General features: G+C 38.5%; 1 protein-coding gene across 2 annotated transcripts in view; it reads right to left on the reverse strand.

Moving 5' to 3' along the window:
• The window catches only part of ABI3BP (ABI family member 3 binding protein), a 166269-nt gene that overhangs the window by 14876 nt on the left and 138732 nt on the right, over positions 1-12661 (reverse strand). For both annotated transcript variants that reach the window (XM_076349815.1, XM_076349805.1), the window contains 2 exons: positions 11736-11948; positions 6210-6321 (listed from right to left, as the gene is read on the reverse strand). In XM_076349815.1, coding sequence (XP_076205930.1) covers positions 6210-6321; positions 11736-11948 — 325 coding nt within the window. The remainder of the gene's footprint in view (positions 1-6209; positions 6322-11735; positions 11949-12661) is intronic.

Genomic DNA, 12661 nt, shown 5'->3' on the forward strand with positions numbered 1-12661 from the left:
CTAACTGCTGGTGGGACACATCCTTTAATGGCTACCTGAACTTCCCCAGAGCTATTTGGCACATCTCTGACTGCAGTCTTACTACCTTCCAATTACTGCCAAAACAAACATGCATGAGAACTGTTTTCAACAATATTCAGTCTCTTTTTTGAAGGCTTGTATAGAAATTAGTGCTGCAAAGTTTCCTGGACACTAGTGGTATGTGCTATGAACTTAATTGCCCTTAAACAAACCACCAGAATGAAAGAGGAAATGTACACCTAATAAAAAAAAAATATTTCAAGATAGGGCAGGAATACAGAAATAAGAACTACATATTTTGGCAGAGAAACCATCAGAAATAGCAGGAAAAGTCAAAATGATACTATATCAGATGACTGGAAGACTTAAAAAAAAAAAAAAAATCAATATTAAGGAGTTAGAAAACTCCAAAACTAGTAAAAAACCCCACCCCTAAAATTCCTTTGGAAATGGGAAAATAGAATTGGAAGCAAAAAAATAACAACATCTGCATTTAATATTCTAGGCTAGGAAAGGTCCACAAAAAAAATGCAGGTCAGTGAAACGGATTTTAACAAAGGAGAAGATGCAGATGAGCACCATCATTACTACACAGGGGACAGAATGAAGAAAACAAAAACCAGAGTAAGCCCATTTCTATCTCAAGCCTCTCAAGGTTTATTACAAACAAGCACCTCAAGGAGGGAAATACTGAAAATCGTGGATAATGACCTTACCTTGACTCACACATGGGAGATCTTGCTTGACTATTATCATAGGAGAAGTTACTGCAATACTTTCTTTTTAAGGGCAGTTTTTAACGTAAAACTGAGAATAGATAGAAAGCACAGACTCCTGGGTATGCTAATGAAACTAGGAGTTCCAGTGTGAGCAGCCTTGTAAGGAAACTCAAAAACAAGGGACCTGTATGACAAGTTAGAGGGAATATTACAGATCTCACTCCTCAAATGACTGCTTGGAAGCTAGGCCGTAATTGCTTTGACCAAAACAATCAGTCTTCTAGTTTGGCTTTGATTGTTTTCCAAGTGGAATAAATGGTATATTTCTCAAAAAAATGGTGACAGTTTTCTCAGTATAAAGGTTGCAGAATTTCCATGTGGAGGATGAAAAATTAAATTGACAGATGAGTTCATACTAGCGCATCCCTTTCTCTCATTATTTTTTGCTAAGAAATGAATGACATTTCCATTAACATATAAAACCACCTCGGCCTGCATTAAAGAAAATGGGTGAAACTGAGATTTAAAAGATCAGAAACTACCCCTAAGATACAATCATACAATAATTTAGATTGGAAGGGACCTATGAAGGTCATCTGGTCCAGGCCCCTTTTCACGACAGGGCTGACTTAAAAGGGCCAATGACATTAAGTTGCTCAGGGTCCATCAACAAGCACAGTAGTTACAGATACTCACTGCTTGAACAACAGAGTAAAAACTGAGTAACTTAGTACTTGGTTCAGACTAACTAGAAGAAAAAAGGATTAATGGAATTTGGCTATTTCACTCATTTAACAAGTGAAGGACTAATTGAAGGATAAAGATGGCAAAAACTGCAGCAAATTTGGTGTGTGTTTAAGCGTGATACTGAAAAGAGGGCTGAGTGAAATGTGACCTGGATGTACTCTAAAATTCTTGGAAATAATGTAAAGGGTAACAAAACCTGACTACAGCACAAAGTTGTAATCAACAGCTGCATATATGTGATTACTAGATCACAGAAGCACATCTATAATAGAAATGATTAAGCAGAAGACATTCATAAAACAAGAGAAAGTATTCCTCTTCAGGCACCAGTTATATCTAATTAACTATCTGTATAAGAAGGACATATATAGTTATCTAGCTCACATAGCATAACCACACTACATGCTTTGAGAGATTTCAGGTAAAAGTTACAATCAAAAGCAAAATATCTGATGAAATTAAATGGAATTCTAGATTGGACCCAGACAGCAGGTTAGTGCCAGGAACAGCAGCAGTTTCAAGAACTCTGACCAACCAAATAATGGATATCAAGATTTGAACTTTCCAGGATACTTAAACTATCAGAATTTTTCTAAGATACGATAGTGAAATACTGCAAGCACTGTATTTGGCAATTCTCCAAGTGAAAAAGAGGCCAACATAGTCATCCTATAAGGAAAAATCCTTTAAATGAATGTGATGTTGTCAACTGTCAGGCATGCCTTACTATGAGGGAATGGCATGGATACAATGTGCCTTTTCCTGGGCAAAAAAACCATAGGGATCTCAGCGCTCCAATAAAATCACATTGTACAGGAGCCTTTGGAACCTTTTTTTTGTTTAAAAAAATCAAGCAGTTGTGTTGGAAAGCAGCTGACTGCACCCCACATTTATTTAAAGGTGTGTCCTCACAGTTAGACAGATTTTCAAATCACTATTTTACTTTCATCTCAGAGTCTCGATGTCTTGCAATCAAGTCACCAAGAACACATAAAGCTGGCATATATAAGACAAAGAAGAGATACGACAAACTGCCATAATACATACAACTTTATTTGTTTAAAAGTAACCCTCACAAGTTGTTGCATGCCTATGAAAGTCCGTTTTCATTTCCATATTAGCATGGTATGAGTCTGTTAAAACCAAATACTTGATAACCGTACTGAAAGTCCGAACTCCTTTTCTTTTTCAGCCAGTGCATTTTTTTCTGGATCTATTCACTTTTCAGACAGCTAAATGGACACACAGAATACTACATGATAATCCTCTGATTCAGAGAAATTTGTATCCCATTTAACTTCTATGTTTGTACTTACTGACAGTTGGAGTCACACATGCAATTTTTTTTTTTATGACAGACTGTAAGAGTCTCTCATTGCTGCCTCCCTAACACTGTCCAAATTTCTTAAATATTCAAAGTCTGGCCATTAGCTCCTAATCTTTAAAAGCTGCCTTGTCAAAAGGCCAGCTCAAAGGAAGAGGGGCGTCTGGCTTACTGCAGAGCTTTCCAGAGGTGTAGCAGTATGACCTATTTGAAAGAAGAATGTAAAAGAGAAAAGCAAACAAACAGCATGATCTGACAGGCTCGGATGCACCCAGTTTTTCCCTGCTGCTTGTTCTGCCCCTTCACACTGAGGAGCTGTTTGCTTTGCTTCCCTCCTGCTGGATGTGGGCGATTAACTCTTTAGCTTCTGGGCTAACTAACATACCCTACGCGATTTACCTCAACAGGATGATAGACCTTGGGCAACGGGACTGCAGACCATCTTTGTCATGTACTGCTCCTCAAGAGCATACATCTGGAGAATTACAGGCTTGAACTGTCTTGCTGCTACAGGATCTTTCTAGTTTAAATTTACCCATGGAGGCTGAGATACCACATTCACAAACATTTTTATTCCTTTTGGAAAGTGTTTGTTTAGGTCTGTCTGGTTTAGATCCCTCCTGAACTGTCTTCAGCTCTGGAAGCACTGAACCTTCAGAGCAGCATAGGGGATTCACACAGCCTCACTGATGGCTTCAGGAAAGCTGGAAAAAATAGACTCTCAAATTCAGCTTGTCAGCTTCTCCAAAGTGTTTCAAGGCCAAGAGGTTCTTCCCCAGTTAATCCACCTTCTGCTACTGAGCATCTCTCTTTCCATATGCTTGCTGGTAGTTTTGTAAATGTTGATCATTTGCAAGAGGGATTTCTTTTTCTCTTCCAAGTTTCTTTTCCAGCTCCACCTCTTCTACAGCTCTTTCCTTTAAGGCTAGTTATGGAAAAGTCTGCTTCCCAGTCTTAATGTATTACTTGATGAATTTGCAGACATTTCAGCGAGTCTGTTAATTAATTTATTGAGCTGTGTTTCATTGTCTCTCTTCCTCCTATTTTCAGTCAGTTTTGTGCTCAGGTCCATTTGCTTCATCTAGTAAGCAATCAGCTGCTGACAGACCAGAGACTTTTATTATGGACATATGCCATTCCTTGGAACACTGATACTGTCTACATGATGCCAGCTGTCTTAATCACTTTCTTATTTTCCCTGAATTTAGTGTGCCAACAAGCCTGGGTTCAAATGGTAACAGTAACAATTTCTTGTGCTTCTGCCAAAGCTCTCAAGGTGTCCTCAAAATTAGGAAATACACATTTTGAAATGGGTGTTTAATCAAAAAGAGCCACTCTGAGAAGGACTTTACATGCTTTAAATCCTCTGAGACTCGAGGGACATGCACCACTGCAATTTATATCAAAGGTTTTCAATTTTGGGTGATGGTCTCCTGAATCCAGAAAGACTTTCACTGTCTTTCCCTTTTGAGGTTGGGGGTGATAATAGCTACCACCCCATAAGGGAAAAGTTATCCCTTTATGTCTTAAGTCAGCCTCCACCAGTCAGTACTGATCTCATATCTAGCTTCTTGTAACAAAACCCGTGCTCCAAAAGACAGCGTTTCTCCATGGTCTTTGGTCTGCTCTTGCTTACCAAAACCAGAAAGTCCTCTCATAGGATTGACAGAATTGTTACTAATTAAAGTTAAAAACCATCATATCTGCTTCTGCATAGCTCCTGCCTTCCTTATGACCTTTCCAATGGTTCTAGCTGGGTCTGCCTGCCTCCCTCTTGCTTCCTTTCTGAACAAAGAACAGTCTAAAAATGCTTTTCTCTTTTGGCCATCTGGACATTGCTCTCAGCATCAAGGACTTTTCTTTGCTTCCATGTCTTTTCTACACTTAACCAAATCCATCCCATTTCTGTCACCATATGTGACACAAAGAGTTCGAGTGTATAATGGAAGATAATCTCATTAATAACATACAGTTCTTTTCAAGGATGCAAATGTATGATTTCAAAGCAGAACTGAAATGAAAACACAAACAGCATAGCCTGTCAAGTTTAGCAGCACCTACTGCCTTTCTTAGTCACTACTCCAGAAATATACTGTCTCTTCCAAGCCTTCTCAACTGATTGAGGAAGAGATTGAGGAAACCGATGCTTGGTCTCCAGTTGTGTTGCTAACGTATCCTAATTGCCTCCTAACAAGACAGAACAACATAGCTGCAGTTGACCCTTTCACAAGCCACATGCCTTTAAGAAATAACAGAGATATTCTTGATGCAATACAGAGCAATTCTAGCCCATCTTACGAGTTTTGGAGTCTCTCAGAGAAGCTCTTTTTGGGTATAACAATTCCCCCCAGCCTTTCCTTTGCAATTCCCTTCCCTTCCCCTCCACTTTCTGCAATAGTTCCTCATTCCTCCTCCTAGGAGCTGCAGGTCACAAATACATAAGCTAAGAACCGACACCCCAGATTAAACCACACATTGCCTAAAAATAAAGGTTCAAGATGGGTTCTATGCAGAATTTTGTGCTGTGTTACCAATTTAAGGATAATAACAGAAAAGGGCAGTTTATCTGAAACAGAAAAATCCAGTTACCAAAGCCAAATGGATGGTCTTAGAGGAAAAAAATGTGTCATTCATTAACTTTCTGATGCAATCAATAAGCAACACAAACAAAGGACAAGTGGTTTTCTTCCCTGCTCTGAATTTTACCACAAAAAAGAAGAATAATTTTTGATGAGTTGTTTTTTTTAAAAAAGAATGATAATGCTTATTTGGACTAGTTGCATGAGATGTATGCCATCAACTGGAATTCACTGACCCATTTTTAACTTGCCAGCTGTTGCGAGACACTGAAAGAAAACTATATATACAGGACAAATGTATCTTTCCTCTCCATGGTGCAATGCAATAGTCAAGCTTTGTACAGTTGCCCAACTTGCATTCCAGTATTTGAACGAACATCCGTCTAAATAAGCAAGCAGTCTACATCAGTTGCCCCGAGCATCCTTAAACCCCAGAGAGAGACAACTGTACATATAAATCTTGATCTCACATATCAGGTTAATATTTCTTGTGTTCACTTTGTTTCTTTATCTGCTAAATTCAAGAGATTTTTTGATAAAAAGCAGTACATTTTCTTACATTTGACTGTTAATCTTTCTGATAGAACAGGTCACTTCTGCAGTTTGTCCAGACCATAAATACTCCTGGAAATTTCCTAAAGATTCCTCAGATGTGTCTTATCTGTTAACTTAAAAGAAAGCAAACCCAAAGCATACCTTTTCCCTATCAGAACAGGAGTAAAACCAATTTGGTCTTATATACATATGTATTTTCATTTGAAGTGGCAGACATCCGACAGTCTAAATTAGTTGGATTGACTTAGAAAATTATTTAATTACCTTGTGTCAGGTTTTAGGTTTTCCACAGTAGAATGGGTTTGATTCGTAGTGATAATCGATTTCTCCTTTTCACCATCACTTGCTCCATTTTCAGTTGACACAACCTCATACTCTGGAAAATTACAGTAAAGAGAAATTTGCTTAAATAACAGCTCTTACTTGAGCTTCTTCATTGCGCTCTCTTTTCTTATCTGATTTCCACTCCTACTGTCTAATAGGCTGTAAGGACATCTTGTGTGAACCAGTCTGGACATTAGTATGCTCAAATGGTTAGGAAAGAGAGATCCAATTCTAAATTGCTGAGTGCCTAGCCCCTCATCCTTCCTCATAATTCAGTTATGGGATGGAGGATACTCAACATCTCACCTCTGCCCAAAGATACACTAGTGACAAAATTCCAAACACAAATAAGTATAAGTATTCTGCAGTTTGAATGAAAAAGTATCAAAGATGAAAGTACAGTTTCTAAATGCTTAAACCTTGATTAACTTAAAATAAGACTGAAATTTTTAAGATTTCCAAAGGAAACTGCCCATCTAACTTGGATTGTGCACTTAGGGAATCTGCCAGTTTAGAATGAAATAATTTTGCTAAATTTATTTCTGTATTTATATGATTTATAGAGTCTCACTACTTTCTTTTCATCTCACTGGGATGTATCATCAAATGCAAGCCATGCTCTGAACAGGGAATTAACAACAGATGTTTGGGAAGAAGATACCCCTTCAGTCATAGCCCTGTCCAAGATATAGTCTCTCTCTAGCAGGCAACCTCTGTCCCGATTCATAACAACCTCTTCTAATAATCACACTGAGTATATTGCTAATTTTCCTCTCTTGGCAAAGAAATTCATAACCTCCCCAGCCCCTTCCTTTTCCCTTCCTAAAACCTGTCTATAATACCAAATGCAGCTTTGCTAATTGTAAGCTAGCAAAGGAGAATGTTTTAAAAGAACATTTGCAATGAGCATTTAGATCTACAGCACAATGTATAAAGCAGGTATTATACTGTGAGGACAAAGACAGATACCACCTATCAACAGCTACAAAACCTCTAGAAAACTACTTTCTTTCTGTTTTTTTCTAATGATACTATTAATTTTCAAGTTCTTAACCAAATGCTAGAAAGATATAGGGCTATTTTTTTTTGCTAAATTTTTTAGTTCTTAATAAAAGGAGACTCATTTGTTGTCAACACAGAAAGATAAAACACCTGCAATGGGATTCAGTGTTAATAAGGAAAAAAACTCTCTTAATTGTTGCTGGACTCTCAGATCCTCACTCCCAGTAAACATAGGAGATGTGTATGTAAATGAGCATACACACACAAATTGACACGATTTTGACCTCAATTGTGCAACTATGTCTTCCTTTGCCCTCTTCTATGCAAAAAGCAGCCATCAAAACCGCTGGGGTAAATTATTTAAGACAATGCAATTAAGTGGAAGTGCAGAGCAGCCCTAAAAAATTACATTCTAAAATGCCAAGCTTCTAAACCACAGCAATTCAATCTGAGCAATTATATACGTGTATGCACATGTGAATTTCAGATTTACTGCAATAGTTTCAAAAGGGACCTCTACACAGCATCTTTTTATCTTTACCTTGTAATAGACTCAGTTATTTAGAGCATATACAGAGCAACATAAAACTTTAAAATAGGTTTAAAATTATGTCAGAAAGTCAGCATGAAGGAAGGAATTACTGCCATGTTCAGAAGTCCTCCCGCACAACAGTCACCAATGAACAGCAAAAGACCAACCACTGCTTTTTAAAAACAAACTCATGGACCTGCAGGAATGGGTGTCTCAGATGAGAGGAGGGGAAAAAAAAGAGAAAAAAAAAAAGTAAGTAGAGGGCTTTTACTTCAGATCATTTGTTCAAGTGGGACCCCAATGCAACGATCAAAGACATTAGCAGTGATAGTATATTTGTGCAAAACATAACTGTGTTTTCTCTCTATGCATTTCCTTTTTGGAAACAAAGACCTTTTCCTATATAGCCACCAAGGGCTGAGTGAACCATGGAGAAAATAACACGCAAAAGCCCTTATTTGCCCTAATTAAGCCTCATTAGAGAAATTATGTTTATTAGGAAGCATGGGAGAGGGGGTGGATATCCACTGCCTTAGGTACATCCAGATAGAGAATGAGTAGGTAACTTTACAGGAATTCAATCTTTCTGCCTTCTGCCATCCTCAAGTCAATGTGATTTGAACTTTTTAATTCATTCAGGTTGGAAAAGAAAACACAGCACATGTGAATGGGCATGCAAATGTGCACGCACACACGCACACACACACAAAGAGCTACTGAGTGCATCCAGTACCTGCTTGTTACTCAGCGCATGAGTCTCAGTGCACAAGACAACAAACTGCCCTACATTTCTGTGGCAACACAACAGGAGTAGCAGAGCACTAGTGAAATAGTCTTGGTTCCTGACATTTGCAGCCTTTATGAAAACAAGGAGGTAAGTTTGATCACTGTTTTGGTTATCGTTTGTCAGACCTTTCCATGAAGTACAATTTTGTTTTTAGGAATACTCAATGTGATGAAACCCCATGTGCATAGCTAAAAGTCAAGCAAAGTAACCATTTCAAAAAAATGGCTCAACAAATTACATTTTCTGTTTTCACAGTTCTATCTGAAACAGTGCATTAAAAAAAAGATGTGATGCCTAAATCAGATGATTGAAAAAACATGTATAAACTACAAAAATAAAAAGAGATGACAGAAAACTTGATTTAAGTCTGTCTAAACAAGTAATGTCATACTGGTGCCAATATGAAGTAATCACTGTTTTCAGAAAATGGGATTCAATGCCTTCTCTTGAATTCAGAAAGTGTCCTTGGATGAGTCATTAGCTGAGTAATTTTTTGAAGTTAAGATGAAGGAGACAAGCTCAGTGAGAGTATTTGTAAGCCACAGAGTTCAAACATTTTGTATTACACATTTAAGTTTAAAAGAATGAAAATGGTATTTATGGGAAACCTGTTACATCTAGATAGGAAGATAGCTAGATTGAAAACTAAAGTTTCTCTCAGTGAAGCAAAATGAGTATTAGTCACATATTCTGCAGAAGGTTTTAATCTTCTTTTCTGGAATGGGGAAGGGTATGCCAGGTGTCTTAGTTGCCACAGAATAGTCTTAGAGAAGAGAAGAAACTTCATGGAAAGTGTCCTGGTTTCAGCAGGGATAGAGTTAATTTCCTTCCTAGTAGCTGGTACAGGGCTGTTTTGGATTTAGGATGAGAATAATGTTGATAACACACCGATGTTTTAGTTGTTGCTAAGCAGTGCTTGCACTAGTCAAGGACTCTTCAGCTTCCCATGCTCCACTGACTGAGAAGGCTGGAGGTGCACAAGAAGCTGGGAGGGGGCACAGCCAGGACAGCTGACCCAAACTGGCCAAAGGGATATTCCACACCATGTGACGTCATGCTCATCATATAAAGCTGGGGGAAGAAGAAGGAAGGGGGGGACGTTCGGAGTGATGGCATTTGTCTTCCTAAGTCACCATTACGCGTGATGGAGCCCTGCTTTCCTGCAGATGGCTGAACACCTGCCTGCCGATGGGAAGGAGTGAATTAATTCCTTGTTTTGCTTTGCTTGCGTGCGCAGCTTTTGCTTTACCTATTAAACTGTCTTCATCTCAACCCACGAGTTTTCTCACTTTTACTCTTCCGATTCTCTCCCCCATCCCACTGGGGGGGAGTGAGCGAGCGGCTGTGTGGGGCTTAGCTGGCGGCTGAGGTTAAACCACAACAGAAAGTTAACTTTTACAAATGCTGATTACAACTGAACAGGGAAAGGGTTTCCACCTAAAGTCTCAGAAGAAACAGTAAGTATTGCTTGCTCTATTTTGCACAACACGCATTGAAAAAGAAAGGAAACAGTATCAGAAGGCAATTAGGCCTTGCTCTCATCATTAGATGATGTGCGCTGACAGTTTTACCAGCTACAGTGGAAATGTTTTTTTATTTTTGCAATACAAATGGTTGTGCTGCAGTGGGTTCATTAACATACTCAAGAAAAACAGCAGGTCTACTTCCAAGAAAACATGCAGACTAAATGACATTATCTGATCTAATCAAGCTAAGGACTGGTCTGTGGAGGAGGCCTCCAAATGACAACAGCAACAAAAAGGCTTTTTCCTGAACAAAAAGAAGCATTGCAGAACTGCCTGAAATGGGGAGTGTTCACAGAGAGACTATCCTTAGCCTAATTCTAAGGTTAGCAATAAGCTCTCATGCTTCCTCTTCTTCCAGGATGAAGCACGTTGTGTAAGGCAAGCCAGGTAACCATTCTACTCTCTTCTTGGTACTTTTATTATCCTACAGTCTCTTTTTCTTCCCTTTTTAATCCAGCAGAAGGGCTAACTTTCTTCCTCTTTCCCAGAAGGAAAAAGTGCAGGCTAATTATTATTTTGAGCGTCCCTTTGGTTTTGCATTTATTATTTTTCAAAATGGCGGGGAGAGCAAGAAAGAATAGAGGCTAAACCTAGTAATTATTTCCAGAAAATCAAGGAAGGACTAATTTGGGGAAGAGAGTGGCCTTGCTTGTGAGTCACCTAATTATACCCTTGCACTGCAATCTCTCATGACATGCATATACAACAACATCTGAAAACATCCCACTTACATGCTAAAGTGAATGGCTAATGATCAAGTCGTAGTCCTCACAGTTCCTAGTCTTACCTGTTCTACTCACCTGTAATGCAACACAGCCAAATCCGTTTGGTCATGGCTGTGATGAGCGAGTGATTTTGCAAATCAGAGTTTTATGTCCATGGTAAAAACAAAAGCCATTTTCCTGACAGTACAGAAGAACCATGATTTTCTGTTGTTAACTAATTTAAATGTTCAATTTTGGTAAGCTTGTGTTGATATACAAAAGACGACTGAAAAATTATGAATAGTTGTCTTGCATGCTTACTTGTCTATGCACTGATTCCTGCATGACTCACAAGGATTTATTCTCAATACAAACCCCTTCCTTTGGAAATGCAAAAACCAAACAGATTCTTTTAACATAGACAACTTGGGTGACCCTATGGTGGGTACAGCAAGTATTATGCTGGCAGAGTTCCACTGACTTACTAGATGGATGTAAGGTTTCATTGTCCGGCCCACTGATCAACAACATCCTCAAGTCAAGAAAGATGTCTACATTATGTGTATGCATCTATATAATAAAGACTACTGTCACATTGCTGGAACTTCTTGACTAGATCTTACCAGATCCTGTACACAGAGAAGCCAGAAATTAAGAGAAGACACAGAGTCATACTTCTTAAGTATCTTTTTGTGTCATCACTGACACCAATGATATAGTTGTGAAAATCTCGTTCTAATCTAGTGGCATTTTCTTATCCACATTGGAGTTGACAGTAGCACAAAATAAAAGCACTGGGGTGTAAGACTCCCTGGGGATTAAAGTATTTTTTAAATGGTGTAAAACCACTGTGAAAGTAAAAATAAGCTGGAAATACTGTATTCTGATACAATGGAGGAAAGAAATTAAACCAACCAGTAACAGTGTCATTGTCTGGTTTTTCCCAGTCCAATATGACGAAAGTTGGACAGCCCTCAACAGTCACCACTGTGAGGTTGGTTGGAGGATTTTGTGGAGGACGAATAGGTTCTTCCTTGCTGCCAGCTTCTTCTTGAGGAAAATGTTCAAGAGAGCTTGTGATAGAGCAAGGCACATCATCATCTTTCTTCATGTACTTGACATGGGGGGCTAAGAGCAATAGGAAAGAGGTGGTGTTCAATACAGAATGTTTTTACAAAATGTCAATGTGATTTTGCCTAGTGCACAACTTCCGTCTCAGGACACCAACTAAAAATCTGCACAACAAGTCAAACATAAATGTTTAAGAATAGCAACCATATACTCAATATTAAGCTGCTTGTTGGTTTTTTTTTATTGTTGTTAGACCTGGAATCTGCACTGCCTTCACCCCTTTCCCATTGGCACCACGGATGAAATAACACTCTGAAGGTATTAGTGGGTGATACGCACTGTTTGAAAGAATTATCTTCTGTCATAAAATAGGACAATTAATTTTAGTCCTTCTTAGTACAATGACACTACAATTCCATTTGCAGCTTTTGAGCGCTATGCTAATACAACGATGTAATGCCCATCACCACTTTGTTTCACTGGAAAGACTAACAAGTTTAGTCCAGAGTCATTCCATCATTAAACTTGCAGTTTCTAAAGTGACTGTCAAAATCTTAACCATTTTCAGTGGTACAGGACCAAACCTTGAAACAAACCCTCTGAGGCAAATATCTTGTACTCTGCATCAAAATTAGGAAGATTACTGAAGAAAAACACACTAGTTCTAAAATTAAAACTTCTATTGGATATAAACAATAAGCTCTTGCAAGAAAGACGGTCTTCGGAAATGTAGTGTCTCTTACCAGACTAAGAAAAAAACCCTGAAAAAT

Source organism: Aptenodytes patagonicus, chromosome 1 (genome assembly GCF_965638725.1).
Source record: "Aptenodytes patagonicus chromosome 1, bAptPat1.pri.cur, whole genome shotgun sequence".
In the NCBI taxonomy this organism is placed as follows: Eukaryota; Metazoa; Chordata; class Aves; order Sphenisciformes; family Spheniscidae; genus Aptenodytes; species Aptenodytes patagonicus.